Source organism: Leptodactylus fuscus, chromosome 8 (assembly GCF_031893055.1).
Source record: "Leptodactylus fuscus isolate aLepFus1 chromosome 8, aLepFus1.hap2, whole genome shotgun sequence".
Taxonomy (NCBI): domain Eukaryota; kingdom Metazoa; phylum Chordata; class Amphibia; order Anura; family Leptodactylidae; genus Leptodactylus; species Leptodactylus fuscus.
In genome coordinates this window covers 36553037-36571497 of record NC_134272.1, presented here as the reverse complement: position 1 = coordinate 36571497, position 18461 = coordinate 36553037, and the positions used below count along the sequence as shown (strand labels likewise).

The following is an 18461-nucleotide window of genomic DNA, read 5'->3' as shown; positions in this document are numbered from 1 at the left end:
AGACATTTCTTTTTTCCGCGAGCAATTTGTTCCCGCTCATGGAAAAAAGAAGCAACATGCACTTTCTTCAGACGGATTCCGCAGCTGATTCCACCGTGGCGTCCGCCTCGCGACACCACCCTCTGCACTAGGCTCATTCATTTGGGCCTAATCCGGAGCGGAAATCTGTGACGGAATGTGTTTACGCGCAACCCCAAGTGAAATAGCCCTAACCATTCCCATTCTGTCTCTGAATGCCATGACCGCCATGGACCGCCAGGACTTCTTAGAGTTGCGACTTGTCTCTGTAAAGTTTGCAGCACAAACATCTTTGTTTCCTTTTCCAATTAAAAAAAAAATCACTGGGTTTATGACACCTGAGACTCCCGCTGCTCAGCTGTTTGAAGGGAACCAGAGCGCTTATGCAAACACCAAGAGCACATGCAATGTAACTACAGCCTCGCCTTTACCTTTCTATACATCCCGCGGTCACTATAAAACAGTACAATTGTGCAATATAAACAGAGAAGGGGTCATGGTGCCTGCCCATGCGATATGGCCACTTCATACAGCTGATCAATGGAGTCCAAAGTGTCATAACCCCTGATCTCTTAATGATGATCTATCCTGAGGACTAATCATCAATAAAAATTAATACTGCCCAATTGCCCCCTAGAATAAATACTGCTCCCCTAGTGCCTACTTATATTAATGCCCCAGTTATATTCCTAATACCCTATACTGACTCTTTATATTCTTAATGTCCCTAACAACTCCTTTTATAAAGAATCCACATAGAGCTCACAATGTACATTTTTCCCTATCAGTATGTCTTTGGAATATGGGATGGAAATCCATGCAAACACAGGGAGAACATACAAACTCCATGCAGATGGTTTTATGCCCTTGGCAGGATTTGAACACCAGGACTCCAGCACTGCAAGGCTGCAGTGCTAACCACTGAGCCATCGTGTGAGCCCTTCCAATTTATGTTAGAGGCCCATAAGCTGAGCTACCAGCAGAGATTGTGGCCTTTTAGGTGACTTCAGCCTCTTACCAGCAGAGTTTTTAACCCTTTAACTTAGTTCAGCCTTGCACCAGCAGTGTTTTTGGCCCTTGGAGTGAGTTGAGCCTCTAACCAGCAGAGTTTGGTGAAATCAGGGTGGAGAGGCAGGCATCGCTCTAGTCCTAAACTAATGAGCTATCTCTGGTGTAACAAGTATATAAAATACTTATATTTCTGCAGCACAAGGCAGTAACTATAGTGAAAAAGATGAACTGCAGTCAACCAACTCCTATTTAACTTAATTGGATAAATTTATCACAAGGTGAATTTTTTAAGCTAAGGCCCCAAGTAGCGAGCATTAACCAAAAAAAACCTTAGGGATAAACAGTAGCGGAAACGCATAACGGTTTTTCCATCAGCGCTTATCACAGAAAGTCTACAGAATTTTTTCCACGGTTTTCAAAACTGCAGCATGTCCGTTGTGGATATTCTACTGCAATATGTGAATGGAATTAGCCAGAATCTCGTCCACTTTTGCAGGGTTTGTAAAAAAAAACAGTTTTTGTTGCGGCGTTTCCACCATGGCAAAATTACAGCATTTAAGTTAAGCGGGCCCTGGCTTTAAAGTCAGTTTTACTAGAGGCAACGTTGCTGTACTTTGTGAAAAAAATATATTAAATTTATCAAAACTGTTAAGCTGCTGATAACAATTGAAGATGATTGTTCAGTTTTCATGTCACCTATCTACTGGAGTAAGACCGTGCAAATATTTAGAGACTGTTTAAGGCTCCACGCAAAGGAACATGTGCTTTAAAAAAACACAGCCAGCACACGGACACACATTCTGATGGTCTTAATTAGAGATGAGCGAATAGTATTCAAAACTCTAGTTTCAAATACCTCGCTCCATAGGAATGAATGGAAGCGGCTGAAGCCAGCGCTTAACCCCTTGGTATTCGGCCACTTACATTCATTCCTATGGGAGCGAGGTATTCAAAACTAGAGTTTTGAATACTATTCGCTCATCTCTAATCTTAATCATAAGGCCATGTATTTTCATAGTCCAGGGGCTGTAAACCATAGAGCGCAACTATGGAAAGGTCCGACTCCTGTCCTCTTTGCAGCCTGGGCCCAGGAATGATATATTTTTTTCTCCCCTATCAGTATGTCTTTAGAGTGCGCCAGGAAACCTACACAAACACAGGAAGAACATACAAACTCCTTGCAGATGTTTTGTCCTTGGCAGGATTTGCACCCAGGACTCCAGCACTGCAAGGTTACAGTGCTAACCACTGAGCTACCGTGTTGCCCAGCAATCCTACTAATATTATAAAGGTGAAAGTTTGTGTGTTTGGATGTTTGTGGGTTTGTGGATGTTTGTTCCTCAATCACATAAAAACCGCTCAACCAATTTGCGTGAAATTTTCCACAAACATAGTTCATAGGCAGGATTGAAAGATAGGCTACTTTTCGTCACAATCACGGACATACATTCTTGCCAGGAGCTGCAGAAATCCAGAACTCATAGCAGCAGCTCTGTAACCCCACACACTTCTTAGCATAGCAAGCCACAGTCTCCCTATTGCCGCCTCCGAGCTAGCCCCTAACCCCAGGCAATAACATTTACATATACTTTCACACTTGCCTGATCACGTTAAGGCTACTCCAGCGGCCTACATCTTCCACGCTCCGGACCCGGCATCTTCGCCGAACACCAATGCAATTGGGATCCACTACACCGCCCGGCCAGCCACAGAAACTACACTGTATTTGCAGGCGCATGCTCACATTACCGACGTACACAACATCTTCCAGGACGCCACCAATTTGCGGCTGTAGCCTAGGCGTCAGAAGTCCTCGGCAGCTTGCGACAGTCCCTGACACCGCACTCAAGTTATTGGTCTTGCGCCTTCCCGACCCTCCAGCTTAGCTCTGCTGAGTACACCGTGTCATTCGGCAGTGGGACACTGCATGTGTCGGCAGGGGAGTTAGGGGATTTTGCAGAGGGGGCCCTGCTAAAGGGAGGGGTGGGGGCCATGGGGGGTCTGCAGGAAAAGGGGGGTTGAGGCTGACCCGGGAGGGAGAGGGGGTCAGGGGCGATGCGGGGTGTGTGTGTGTGTGGGGGGGGGGGCGCGAAGAGGGGGGGCGCAGGGGGTGTGGCCAGGGCCATGGGAGAGAGAGGGGGACGCCGGGATGGGAAGGAGCATGAGCAAGGGGGACGAGGGTGGCTGTGGGGAGCCAGGAACAGTCGGTTGGTAAAGGGACAGGCGAGGAGCAAATGGGACAGGGGCGCGTAGGAGTGGATGTGGCGGCACACAGCGGATCATAACCAACAGCGAATGCCTATATATCAGCGGCTCATCGCCAACTCCAACCCGCAGACGAAGTCACGGGCAGATGCTAGTAAAGTCTATAAGTCACAGACAGCACATGGATATCATTCATATGCCACCCATACATTTTATCCAACATTTGTGTGCATGTAGCCTTGAAGTTGTAATCCATAAATGTGTGTCCTTCAGCTACCCACACTCACTTTTAGATCCCCTTTTACCAAAAATAACTGTAATTTCTGGCACAAATTGTGAAGAACGTGTCACACAGTATATTAGATACTATTTAGGAGTAAAATGCCCCAGGACAAGGCAGCAATGCTTTGATAAATGTGGGTCACTGCCTTGGACAGAGGTACGTATAGAGACTTACTGCTTCTTATCTGCCATTTCTTTCTAAACATCATTTTCCCCTTTAGATGCTATAATAGATTTCACATTTCTTTACTCTTAAAAGCAATAATCACACAAAATGTAAATTTTCAATTCATAATTTAATTAGAATGTAATCATAAAGGTAATATAAGTAATATTTTGTTTATTTAATACATATGTTGAACTCTTCTGAAAGAACCAATTCGGGCACTGGAAGCTCCCCAGTCAGTGTATCTCCTGTACTCTCCAGGTCTCAGGTAATACTGACGTCCTCTGTAGTTGGGCTCCTCATAGAACATCCAGTATCCATCTTGCACATGACAAGAGTGGATGTCGTTGTAGCGGAATTGCTCAAAGACATGTGGACAATCTTCAGTGAACTCCATCATCTGACCTCTGAAATCTTCTCTCTCATACACCTTCATCCTGAATGGTCCACGATGCTGTAAAAGAGATTATTCAGTAGAATGGAAAATTTACAAAATAATCAAGACAAGGATGTAAAGCTGAAGGAAACCTCCTCAAAAACGTCTCCCTACTCTCCCATTCATTTCAGAAGCAGACTTTTTACCTCCAGCTGATGTTTCCTTATTATCACAGGTATATTGCACTAGTGACCACTGAAGAGGACCTTTCCCAACCACCACCCATTCAAGTTCTTAGAATCTCTGATGATTCCAGGATAGCTGGAATTATTTTTCTCGCCTCTCTAGTTCCCAAGAACCAAGCACACATACTTGTGACCTCTGATGTGCTATGTAAGCTCTGTAATGTCAGAAGGGCAGTGTCAGGTAGGGGGTGTAATTCAGAGCTCCGATCAGAGGCAGCCAGTGTCAGAGCTCAGAATCACATCCATTGTCTGCTCCTTTCTGTCACCGCCCTGCTGACAGTACAAGTCAGGAGTCTAAACAGAATATCAGGCCCCAAAACTAACAGCATTATTTCTCAGGAATAGTGAGGGCTACCTTTAAGCCTTAGAATAGGGTCCTATGCTTCGTCAGCTCCATTTTTATCTTGACTGTGATTTGGAAACGAGTTTCCCCCCCTCCTCTCCCTTTCCTCCCTTGTGGTCCCTGTCTTGTCTCCCCCCTCCCCATTTCTCATTACTGTCTTTTTGTGGCTCCCCTTTAGTGGTCCTGCTCAAAGAGCAGAACTCCGTATAATATAAAATAGCATTAAAAAATGGACCTGCATGCGAGCGCTGCTAATATTTACCCCTAATGGCAGTGTTCGCATGTAGGTCCATTTTTTGTTGCTATTTTACACAGATGGCACAGGGATTAGATAAGGATGACAAATTGTTTTCTGGTACAGCCATTTTTGGTTTCAGCCTTGGCCACAATATTTACCTGTGGGGTTAAACGGCAAGATCTGATGGAGTCATTGTAACCCATCCATTGCTGGAAGTCAGGATACTCTCCTCTTCTCAGGAAGTACTGGTGTCCTCTGTAGTTGGAATGCTCATACAGGATCCAGTTTCCGTTCTCCACACGGATGGAATTACAACGGTTAAAGTAGGAGGACAGGTCAGAAGAATCAGAGTTGCACTCATAGGAGCGGCCTTGGAAGTTTTTGTCCTCGTAGAAGATAATCTAGGAATGGATGAATATTATTTAGTTTGGTTATTTAGAAAAACCTATCACATAAATGTAAATTTCATGACCCCTTCCAATGTACCCATTTTTCAATCAAACTAATGTATTGCAGTATATTGTAAAATCCATTGACTTCTTTTAAAAGCTACCTATGACTGCATGTAATAAAAGCTCAGTTAATGACAGGTCTGGGAGCCTTCAATGCAACCCACCATCTATCATAATAATGGATCACATGCTAAGGATCCACAAGGGGAACTACTTGTGCACAGTCTGAACTGAACCAGCCTGCTGCCTGAGACATATATCCCCCCACCCCCCACCCCCCCCACCCCCAAAAAAAAAAAATCTAATCCAGTGATCTTTGTTTCTGTGATGGGATCTCCTAAAAAAACTTGTAGGCAATGCACCCCAAAAAATATCCCCTTATTTGGTCCTCACACAGTATAACGACCCCTTTTCTGGTCCTCACAGAACATTATTCCCTTTACTGCCCCCAACCAAGTATAGTGTCTTCTTTACAGTATATTGCCTCTTTTTAGACTCTCACACATAATAACATTGCCCTCATCTTTTTAGCCCCCATACAGTATACTGACCCTTTTTTGGGCACATTGAGATTTCCAAAACCATGCTACATGAGGCCCTAGCCTAAGTCAGTTCTATTGACAACCACTGTATACTACCATAAGGGCTCTATCGAGCCCCATGTTACAGAGATACAGCTTACATAGGTACAGCATGCCCATATTTTCTCCATACCTACACTCTGTATAAAAAAATCTAAATGAATATGAAGCATGTGGAATGACAGAAAATGTATAATATATCTCTATAGCAGCCGCCATATTATGGCTCTGTACAAAATAATGTTATACAGTAATATGGCAAGATTGACAAAGCAACTACTAACTTAGTTACTACAAACAAAGGGTAACTAAAGACATGTAAGTTTTCATCATAAAGGAAAATTAAGTATAAAATAAAGATTCTTCTTGTCCTCTATTTAGAATCTACTGCTGCATTAAAAATCTGACCATAACCTGAGCATGTACAGGCAGCTTAAAGGCACCTTACCTTAACCATGTTGTCTGGAGGTCGGTTGCAGCAGGTATATACTGTCCCATGCTGTGCACTGCTGCCTTTTATACATCTGGCACTGCTGAGGTCTGCATACAGTACAATGCATGCTGACCACTCTTCTGTCAACTATAGAAAACGTATAGACCTTTTGTTATTTTTTGTGTATGTTACCAAGTTTTTTAACTTTCTTTTGTACTAATGACTTTAAGCCATTGCATCCAATTTCTTTGGGCCATATGACCTTTTCCGGTCACCAGGGGAGCCAACCACTACACTTGGCTGCAGTGGAATGCTGCTGCAATGGCAAGGGGCCTGACAGTGATTATCTGATCTGCATAAGTATTGTGCTACTTCATAGTGTCCTATTCAACAAACTGGGAGGAGAAGGGAGAAACTGGGAGATGGGAAAACCCCTTTAAGCTGAGCGGGCATTTACAGTAACATTTACCTACTGTATTCCTCTACTAATACATATTCACAGGGCTCTGTTGACAACTTAGGTAAATACAACACAGGAAACACTTCCGCACAGGTGACATCTCTGTCTGTAAGGGCTAGTTCCCACGGGGCAAAATGGTCAGGATTTTGACGTGGAATCTGCTTCAAAATTCTGCCGCCACCCACTGAAATCAATGGGAGCTGGTCATTTCTTTTATCCACGAGCAATTTGCTCCCGCTCGTGGAAAAAAGAAGCAACATGCCCTTTCTTCAGACGGATTCTGTAGCTGATTCCACCGTGGCGTCCACCTCGCGACATCACCAGAGCACTAGGCTCATTCATTTGGGCCAAATCCGGAGCAGAAAGCTGCAACAGAATGTGTTCACGCACAACCCCATTTTGTCTCTGTCTAGACTGAATTGCCATGATCACCAGGGACTGCCAGGACTTCTTACAGTTTCGACTTGTCTCTGTAAAGTTTGCAGCACAAACATCTTTGTTTCCTTTTCCAATTAAAAAAAAAAAAAATCACTGACTTTATGACACCTGAGACTCCCGCTGCTCAGCTGTTTGAAGGGGACCAGAGCACTTGTGCAAGCACCAAGAGCCCATGCAATGTAACTACAGCCTCGCCTATACCTTTCTATACATCCCGCGGTCACTATAAAACAGTACAATTGTGCAATATAAACAGAGAAGGGGTCATGGTGCCTGCCCATGCGATATGGCCACTTCATACAGCTGATCAACGGAGTCCAAAGTGTCACAACCCCTGATCTCTTATTGATGATATATCCTGAGGACTAATCATCAATGAAAATTAATACTGCCCAATTGCCCCCTTGTATTATGCCCCCTAGAATAAATTCTGCTCCCCTAGTGCCTACTTACATTAATGCCCCAGTTATATTCCTAATACCCTCTGCTGACCCTTTATATTCTTAATGTCCCTAACAACTCCTTTTATAAATAATGTCCCTTATATTCTTTAAGCCCCCTTATGTAAATAATCTCCCCAGTAGTAATAATGCCCCCTATAAGAGTTTATAAAAGGGGTCTTAAAAAATATAACAGTTTCAATATATATATAGTAGTGGATGCATTGATATGTCACTGGATTTATATATGAAGGTGTTATCTTCTACTGTAATCCTGTATGTCATGTAAATGAGGTGACCACTGAGGTGACATACAGATTTAGTGTTGGTCTATTATTAGGTTTAGTGGTTAGAGAAAAAATTGCAGAATATATTACTATTTTTTTAAATGTGGATAGTGACATAGAAAATGTAAAAAAAAAAAAATATTAAAAAGGTGTTTGTGGGTGTGGTTGTACCAGCTATTATATCTTTAGTGGTCCTAAATAGAGATGAGCGAACAGTGAAATGTTCGAAGTTCGATTCGAGTAGCCGCTCAATACTCAACTGTTCGATCGAACCTCATTATAGTCTATGGGGAAAAAATACTCATTTAGGGGGAAACCAATATTCGACTCAGGAGGGTCACCAAGTCCACTATGACACCTCAGCAAATGATGCCAATGTTGCACAGTATAGTCGCAGAAGAAAGCTTGAGAGTAGATTATATGGGTTAATCTTCAGTTTACTTCACAGAACATGAGGTTACATCATCAGCATGTCAATACAGCAATACACAAGGAACACACTGGAAAAGACCTAACCATGGATAGATGTAGCATGGTGAGATACAGACAAGTCTCTATAGCATACAATTATACTGTGTTCAGCATATAACAATAAGAACATCGCCATCTAATGTCCAGAAGCTGTAAGTTCCTCCAACACAGTATAACACAATAAATCTATATCTGTTGCATATATGTATATACCAACAGACAACACCTCTGGAATGCAACTGGGACAGCAGGGGAAGCATGCCTGGGGGCATCTAACAAGTCCAAGTCACAGTTTTACACCATCACAGTCTATCAACTACACACTTTCCACACTCAAAAAAAACCTCTATCAAAGTGGGAAAATACCTGGAAACCTTCTTTCTTCCCCAAATGAATGGACACAAACCCCAATTAAAGCTCAACAAACATTAACAAGCACCCCTTTAAATCACGTTGCCCATGACAACCACAGATGGAATAGGCAATGGGAAATCCAACAGTACCCACCCTTAACTGCCATTGTGCATGTGTGTGTGTGTGTGTGTGTGTGTGTGTGTGTGTGTGTGTGATGTGGTAAGACCTTCCAAAATTCACTTTTCTGGCCCTTAACATGAGCCCTTCCAAATTAAGTTTGAGGCCCTTAAGCTGAGCTACCAGCAGAGATTGAGGCCCTTTAGGTGACTTCAGCCTCTTACCAGCAGAGTTTTAGGCCCTTTAACTTAGTTCAGCCTTGCACCTGCAGTGTTTTTGGCCCTTGGGGTTAGTTGAGCCTTGCACCAGAAGTGTTTTTGGCCCTTGGAGTGAGTTGAGTCTCTAACCAGCAGAGTTTGGTGAAATCGGGGTGGATTCAGCCTCTAACCAGCAGAGTTTGGTGAAATCAGGGTGGATTCAGCCTCTAACCAGCAGAGTTTGGGGAAATCAGGGTGGATTCGGCCTCTAACCAGCAGAGTTTGGGGAAATCATGGTGGATTCGGCCTCTAACCAGCAGAGTTTGGGGAAATCAGGGTGGATTCAGCCTCTAACCAGCAGAGTTTGGGGAATTCAGGGTGGATTCAGCCTCTAACCAGCAGAGTTTGGGGAATTCAGGGTAGATTCCGCCTCTAACCAGCAGAGTTTGGGGAAATCAGGGTGGATTCAGCCTCTAACCAGCAGAGTTTGGGGAAATCAGGGTGGATTCAGCCTCTAACTAGCAGAGTTTGGGGAAATCAGGGTGGATTCAGCCTCTAACCAGCAGAGTTTGGGGAAATCAGGGTGGATTCAGCCTCTAACCAGCAGAGTTTGGGGAAATCAGGGTGGATTCAGCCTCTAACCAGCAGAGTTTGTGGAAATCAGGGTGGATTCAGCCTAGAAGGATCAGAATTGTGCAACGCAGATGGTGGAGGAATATGAGGAGGAATTGCAGAGGTTGAGCGCAGACATGACAATTCATGTTGGGGTGCTTGACACTGTTGGGCACGAAAATGATGGGTCTATCCAGTGGCTGTTCATTTTGATGAAAGTCAGCCGGTCAGCACTCTCAGCTGACAGGCGGCTGCGCTTATCCATGATGATACCACCGGCTGCACTGAAAACCCTTTTAGATAGTACGCTGGCAGCAGGACAGGACAGCACCTCCAAGGCGTATAGAGCAAGTTCAAGCCACAGGTCCAACTTCGACACCCAATAGTTGTAGGGCGCAGAGGGATCGGAAAGGACAGGGCTATGATCGGATAGATATTCCCGCAACATGCGCCTATACTTTTCGTGCCTGGTGACACTAGACCCCTCAGTGGCTGGAGTTTGGTGAGGGGGTGCCATTAACGTGTGCTAGAGCTTAGACAGTGTACCCCTTTTGGGTGTGGACCGGACGGCACTTGTTTGCCTCATGGAGGAACTGTCCTCTCTGCCGCCAACGACACTTGATGGAAACATCTCCATCATGTTCTGCACCAATTGTTTGTGGCAGTCATTAATGCGATTGGCCCTCCCCTCTACCGGAATAAAAGACGAGATGTTATTTTTATACCTGGGGTCAAGGATTGCAAATATCCAGTATTGGTTGCTCTCCATTATTTTGACTACGCGCTTGTCACTTGAAAAGCACCCCAACATGAATTCAGCCATATGTGCCAGAGTGTTACTTGGCATGACTTCATTGCCCCCACCGGAAAGGTCACTCTCCATTTCCTCCTCTTCCTCCTCCTCCCTTTCGCCCCATCCGCGCTGCAAGAATGGGACGCATTGAACTTCCCCGGTAGCCTCCTGTGTCACAATCATATCATCACCACGTCTTCATCCTTCTCCTCCTCCTCCGTCATTAAACACTGTGGAGCAGACAGGTGTGTGGAACTACTCTCCTGCTGTGACGGTTCTGCTGCTATCCCTGACTTCTCAGTGTGATCTGCGTTATCCCTGATGGCAATGAGGGATTCTCGCATCACACAGAAGAGCGGGATTGTTACACTCACTAGTGCGTCATCACAGCTGACCCTCTTGGTGGACTCCTCAAACACCCATAGGATTTCACATAGGTCTCCCATCCATGGCCACTCATGGTTGAGAAACTGATGGAGATTACTTTGTGGCACTCTAGGGTTTTGGAGATGGTACTCCATAAAAGGTCTCTGCTGCTCAACCACTCTGTTCAACATATGATATGTTGAGTTCCAGCGTGAGGGGACATCACACAACAGCCGGTGTTCGGGCAGATGTAGGCTTTGCTGGAGTTTTTTGAGGCTAGCAGCGGCTACTGTAGACTTGTGAAAGTGGGCGCTCAAGCGCCGCACTTTCACCCGTAGCTTGTGCACATTTGGGTATGTCTTTACAAAACATTGCACCACTAGGTTAAAGACGTGGGCCAGGCATGGAACATGTTGAGGGCTGCCAAGCTCCAGAGCTGCTACTAGGTTCCTGCCGTTATCAGACACGACCATGCCTGGGCCCAGGTGCAGTGGTTCAAACCATATTGCTGTCTCATCGAGGAGGGCATCCCTCACCTCGGAGGCAGTGTGCTGTCTGTCCCCCAAGCTGATGAGCTTCAGCACGGCCTACTGACGTCTACCCACGCCAGTGCTGCAATGTTTCCAGCTCGTAGCTGGAGTAAATTTAATGATGGTGGAGGAGGAGGATGTTGTTTCAGAGCCCCTGCCAGGAATGATAGGTGGGGAGACGAGGTACACCGGCCCAGTTTGTGACCCAGTCCCAGCCTCAACTACATTCACCTAGTGTGCCGTGAGTGAAATGTAACGTCCCTGTCCACATGCACCTGTTTGTGCAAAGCGTGGAACTTAGGGCCCGCCTGATGTTGAGTGACACGTGCTGGTGCAAGGTGGGGACGGCACACCGGGAGAAGTAGGGACGGCATAGTGAGGTGCCGCACTTGCCATCAGGTCCCAGAAGGCTGGAGTTTCCACAAGCCGGAACGGCAACATCTCCTGGGCCAGGAGTTTGGAGATGTGTGGGTTCAAGGCTTGTGCATGTGGGTGGTTAGTGCTGTATTTTTGTCTGCGCTGAAATGTCTGAGAGATGGTGGGTTGCTGGGAGGAGGTGCATGATGGTGCAGGAGAAGGGGCTTAGATAGGAACAGGGGAGGATGAGGGAGAAGTCCCCAAAGTGGCGGAGCCAGATGTTGCAGTGTCCTGGCTGGTGCTCTGGACTGCAGCGCCAGCACTGGCAACAGTGGGAGAGGCAGTGGCGGCAACGCCAGATGATGATTGTCCTGTGTTTGCTCTCTCCCACTGAGCCCAGTGCTTGGATTCCAAATGACAGCGCATGGAAGTGGTCGAAACATTGCTCTTTTCAGAGACCCTACTCAGTTTCGAGTGGCAAATTGTGCAAACCACACTATATTTGTCCTCTGTGCATTCCTTGAAAAATCTCCACACCATCGAGGAACGTGCCTTTTTCTGAGCTGGCTATGATAGAGAACATCTTAGGCCATTCTGGGTGTGGCCTGGCTTCGGCGAAGCAGCTGGCCTCTGCCTCTGGACATGCCTCTGCCTCTAACTACCCTCTTTGGTGCTGCACCTCCCTCAACATAGACACTGCTTTCCCCGCTTGACATCCCCCTGTCCAGGTCGGGTCAGTGTCCTCGTCATCCACTACCTCCTCTGCCAATTACTCTCTCGCCTCCTCCTCCTGCACACTGCACATGGCAACAGGCTGCCCTGATGGCAACTGTGTCTCGTCATCGTCACTGAGGGTGGGTCAACCACCACAAAATCAACAGGAGATGGAGGAGACTCCAGTGTTTATGCATCTGAACACAGAAAGTCGTCTGGTAGCTCCGTGGAATCGGGAAATGGAGGGACAGGGAGAGGGACAGTTAAAGGACCAGAAAATAGCTCCTGGGAGCAGGGAAAGTTGGGATTACTCTGCTGGGAAGATTGGGCACTTTGGGAGGAAGGCTAACCAGAATGTTGTGTAGGAGGAGGAGCTGAGGTAGAGGCTGACTAGCTGATGGATAATGTGATGGAAGCATTATCCGCCAGCCATTGTAACACATGTTCCTGGTGCTCTGGCCTACTTAGGTTTGTGCACCCTACTTAATGTAGCCAGCAAGCCGGGGACTGTGGAGAAGCGAAATGCTTGCTGCCCCTGATGAGTAGGCATGGAATGTACTGTGGCTTCACCATTACCTTGCTCCCCAGCAGCATTCCCACATCCCTGGCCTTGCCCACGGCCTCGTCCACGTCCCCTACCGGTTGCTTTGCACAGTTTTAGATGGTGTTGATGGTTTGGTGGGTATACACCGTGACAACCTGGATGAAGCGTATATAGCCTGAGAATTAGACTGTATATCCCACTGATTTTTTGGGAGTACACACCGTGTCAACCTGGATGAAGTTTATATAGCCTGAGAATTAGAATTTATATCCCACTGATTTTTTTTGGGTACACACCGTGACAACCTGGATGAAGCGTTTATAGCCTTAGAATTAGAATGTATATCCCACTGATTTTTTGGGAGTACACACCGTGACAACCTGGATGAAGCATCTATAGCCTGAGAATTAGAATGTTTATCCCACTGATTTTTGGGGGGTACACACCGTGACAACCTGGATGAAGCGTATATAGTCTGAGAATTAGAATGTATATCCCACTGATTTTTTGTGGGTACACACCGTTACAACCTGGATGAAGCGTATATAGCCTGAGAATTAGAATGTATATCCCACTGATTTATTGTGGGTACACACCGTGACAACCTGGATGAAGCGTATATAGTGTATATGGGCTGAGAATTTCAGTGTATACCCCTTAGTTTTGGTGGGGGGCACTGTTGAACCCTGGATTAAGTGTATATAGGTTATATGGGCATACAATTTCAGTGTATCCCACTTAGCTTAATCCCCGCCGCGGAAAGCTGGGTTGCGCAGATACAGCCTGGCTTAATTGCTGTGAGTCCCACTTTAGCGTTTGTGGGTAGACACTGTGCCAAGCTTGTTTCAGCTTCTCCCTTTAGTGTAGAGCTGTTGTGGTTCTTCTTCTTTGCTATTCCTGCCTAGCAAAATCTAAAACCTAACTAGCCCTCAGCAGATGTCTCTCTCTAACTAAGTGCAAGCCGCAAATGAATCGGAGATAATGCCACCTGTTCGTTTGAATCAGAGGTCACATGTCCTTGGCAGCCAATGGCTTTTTCCTAGTGTTTTCATGGCCTCCGTTGTCATAGTTCCTGTCGAACTATGACAGGAACTATTAAATCGAACTTTAATTGCATTTGCAACGTGGTGTTTGTATCGAATCGAATATTGCGAACAGCGTGATGTCTGATCGAACATGTACTCAATCCAACGCTGTTCGCTCATCTCTAGTCCTAAACTAATGAGCTATCTCTGGTGTAACAAGTATATAAAATACTTATATTTCTGCAGCACAAGGCAGTAACTATAGTGAAAAAGATGAACTGCAGTCAACCAACTCCTATTAAACTTAATTGGACAAATTTATCACAAGGTGAATTTTTTAAGCTAAGGCCCCAAGTAGCGAGCATTAGCCAAAAAAAGCTTTGGGATAAACAGTAGCGGAAACGCATAACGGTTTTTCCATCAGCGCTTATCACAGAAAGTCTACAGAATTTTTTCCACGGTTTTCAAAACTGCAGCATGTCCGTTGTGGATATTCTACTGCAATATGTGAATGGGATTAACCAGAATCTCGTTCACTTTTGCAGGGTTTGTAAAAAAACTATTTTTGTTGCGGCGTTTCCACCATGGCAAAATCACAGCATTTAAGTTAAGCGGGCCCTGGCTTTAAAGTCAGTTTTACTAGAGGCAACGTTGCTGTACTTTGTGAAAAAAATATATTAAATTTATCAAAACTGTTAAGCTGCTGATAACAATTGAAGATGATTGTCCAGTTTTCATGTCACCTATCTACTGGAGTAAGACCGTGCAAATATTTAGAGACTGTTTAAGGCTCCACACAAAGGAACATGTGCTTTAAAAAAACACAGCCAGCACACGAACACACATTCTGATGGTCTTAATTAGAGATGAGCGAATAGTATTCAAAACTCTAGTTTCAAATACCTCGCTCCATAGGAATGAATGGAAGCGGCTGAAGCCAGCGCTTAACCCCTTGGTATTCGGCCACTTCCATTCATTCCTTTGGGAGCGAGGTATTCAAAACTAGAGTTTTGAATACTATTCGCTCATCTATAGTCTTAATCATAAGGCCATGTATTTTCATAGTCCAGGGGCTGTAAACCATAGAGCGCAACTATGGAAAGGTCCGACTCCTGTCCTATTTGCAGCCTGGGCCCAGGAATGATTTTTTTTCCCCTATCAGTATGTCTTTAGAGTGCGGCAGGAAACCTACACAAACACAGGAAGAACATACAAACTCCTTGCAGATGTTTTGTCCTTGGCAGGATTTGCACCCAGGACTCCAGCACTGCAAGGTTACAGTGCTAACTACTGAACCACCGTGTTGCCCAGCAATCCTAATATTTGTTCCTCAATCACATAAAAACCGCTCAACCGATTTGCATGAAATTTTCCACAAACATAGTTCATAGGCAGGATTGAAAGATAAGCTACTTTTCGTCACAATGACAGACATACATTCTTGCCAGGAGCTGCAGAAAACCAGAACTCATAGCAGCAGCTCTGTAACCCCACAATCTCCCTATTGCCTGCCTAGTCCCTAACCCCAGGCAATAACATTTACATATACTTTCACACTTGCCCGCTCACGTTAAGGTTACTCCAGCGGCCTACATCTTCCACGGGAGAGAGAGGGAGACGCCAGGGCGGGAAGGGGCATTAGCAAGGGGGACGAGGGTGGCTGTGGGGAGCCAGGAGCAGCCGGTTGGTAAGGAGCCCACGGGGACAGGCGAGGAGCAAATGGGACAGGTGCTCCCAGGAGTGGACGTGGCGGCACACAGCGGATCATAACCAACGGCTGAATGCCTAAATATCAGCGGCTCAGCGCCAACTCCAACCCGCAGACGAAGTCACGGGAAGATGCTAGTAAAGTCTATAAGTCACAGACAACACATGGATATGATTCATATGCCACCCATACATTTTATCCAACAACATTTGTGTGCATGTAGCCTTGAAGTTGTAATCCATAAATGTGTGTCATTCAGCTACCGACACTCACATTTAGATCCACTTTTACAAAAAATAACTCTAATTTCTGGCACAAATTGTGAAGAGCGTGTCACACAGTATATTAGATACTATTTAGGAGTAAAATGCCCCAGGACAAGGCAGCAATGCTTTGATAAATGTGCGTCACTGCCTTGGACAGAGGTACGTATAGAGACTTACTGCTTCTTATCTGCCATTTCTTTCTAAACATCATTTTCCCCATTAGATACTATAATAGATTTCACATTTCTTTACTCTTAAAAGCAGATAATCACACAAAATGTCAATTTGCAATTAATAATTTAATTAGAATGTAATCATATAAGTAATATTTCTTTTATTTAATACATATGTTGAACTCTTCTGAAAGAACCAATTCGGGCACTGGAAGCTCCCCAGTCAGTGTATCTCCTGTACTCTCCAGGTCTCAGGTAATACTGACGTCCTCTGTAGTTGGGCTCCTCATAGAACATCCAGTATCCATCTTGCACATGACAAGAGTGGATGTCGTTGTAGCGGAATTGCTCAAAGACATGAGGACAATCTTCAGTGAACTCCATCATCTGACCTCTGAAATCTTCTCTCTCATACACCTTCATCCTGAATGGTCCACGATGCTGTAAAAGAGATTATTCAGTACAATGGAAAATTTACAGAATAATCAAGACAAGGATGTAAAGCTGAAGGAAACCACCTCAAAAACATCTCCCTACTCTCCCATTCATTTCAGTAGCAGAATTTTTACCTCTAGCTGATGTTTCCTTATTATCACAGGTATATTGCACTAGTGATCACTAAAGAGGACCTTTCCCCACCGCCACCCATTCAAGTTCTTAGAATCTCTGATGGTTCCAGGACAGCTGGAATTATTTCTCTCGCCTCTCTAGTTCCCAAGAACCCAGCACACATACTTGTGACCTCTGATGTGCTATGTAAGCTCTGTAATGTCAGAAGGGGGTGTTATTCAGGGCTCCGATTAGAGGCAGCCAGTGTCAGAGCTCAGCATCACATCCCTTGTCTGCTCCTTTCTGTCAGAGTCTAAACAGAATATCAGGCACCAAAACTAACAGCATTATTTCTCAGGAATAGTGAGGGCTACCTTTAAGCCTTAGAATAGGGTCCTATGCTTCGTCAGCTCCATTTTTATCTTGACTGTGATTTGGAGACGAGTTTCCCCCCTCCTCTCCCTTTCCTCCCTTGTGGTCCCTGTCTTGTGTCCCCCCTCACCATTTCTCATTACTGTCTTTTTGTGGTTCCCTTTTAGTGGTCCTGCTCAAAGAGCAGAACTCCGTATAATATAAAATAGCATTAAAAAATGGACCTGCATGCGAGCGCTGCTAATATTTACCCCTAATGGCAGTGTTCGCATGTAGGTCCATTTTTTGTTGCTATTTTACACAGATGGCACAGGGATTGGACAAGGATGACACTTTGTTTTCTGGTACAGCCATTTTTGGTTTCAGCCTTGGTCACAATATTTACCTGTGGGGTTAAACGGCAAGATCTGATGGAGTCATTGTAACCCATCCATTGCTGGAAGTCAGGATACTCTCCTCTTCTCAGGAAGTACTGGTGTCCTCTGTAGTTGGAATGCTCATACAGGATCCAGTTTCCATTTTCAACTCGAATGGAATTACAACGGTTAAAGTAGGAGGACAGGTCAGAAGAATCAGAGTTGCACTCATAGGAGTGGCCTTGGAAGTTTTTGTCCTCATAGAAGATAATCTAGGAATGGATGAATATTATTTTGTTTGGATATTTAGAAAAATCTAAATATACATAAATGTAAATTTCATAACCCCTTCCAACGCACCCATTTTTCATTCAAACTAATGTATTGCAGTATATTGTAAAATCCATTGATTTCTTTTAACCCCTTCCCGCCGATGGCACTTTTTGACTTCCTGACCAAGCTCGATTTTTCAAAACTGACATGTGTCACTTTATGTGGCAATAACTTTGGAACGCTTTAACTTATCAAAGTGATTTTAAGATTGTTTTTTCGTAACACATTGTACTTCATGTTAGTGGTAAATTTTGATTGATATGTTTTGTGTTTAATTATGAAAAAATTGAAATTTGGTGGAAATTTTGAAAAATATGCATTTTATAAAGTTTGAAATGATGTGCATTACATACAGATAGTCAGACCGCCAAAATTATATCATAAATCTCATGTCCCAGATCTCTGCTTTGTGTCTGCATCAAACTTTAGTCACCCTTTTAATTTTCACAGACATTATAAGATTTACAAGTGAAACAACAATATTCAAAATTTTCAAGAAATTTCCAAAACCCATTTTTTAAGGGCCTAATCCAGTTATGAAGGGGTTTTGAAAGACCGTTGTATTAAAGCCCCCCATAAATCACCCCATTTTCAAAACTGCACCCCTTAAATAAGCCAAAACAACATATACCTAGTAATTTAACCCTAT

At 44.6% G+C, this 18461-nt stretch overlaps 1 protein-coding gene and 1 pseudogene across 1 annotated transcript; both read right to left on the bottom strand.

Moving 5' to 3' along the window:
* Positions 1-3860: 3860 nt before the first annotated feature.
* LOC142216524 (gamma-crystallin-3-like) lies at positions 3861-6393 on the bottom strand. Its single transcript, XM_075284397.1, has 3 exons — positions 6366-6393; positions 5043-5285; positions 3861-4136 (listed from the first exon to the last, which is right to left on the bottom strand). The coding sequence occupies exons 1-3, from the start codon at positions 6372-6374 to the stop codon at positions 3861-3863; spliced, it is 528 nt and encodes a 175-aa protein (XP_075140498.1). The 5' UTR covers positions 6375-6393.
* A 9974-nt stretch (positions 6394-16367) lies between these two features.
* Positions 16368-17843, bottom strand: LOC142217234 (gamma-crystallin 1-like; annotated as a pseudogene).
* Positions 17844-18461: the final 618 nt, after the last annotated feature.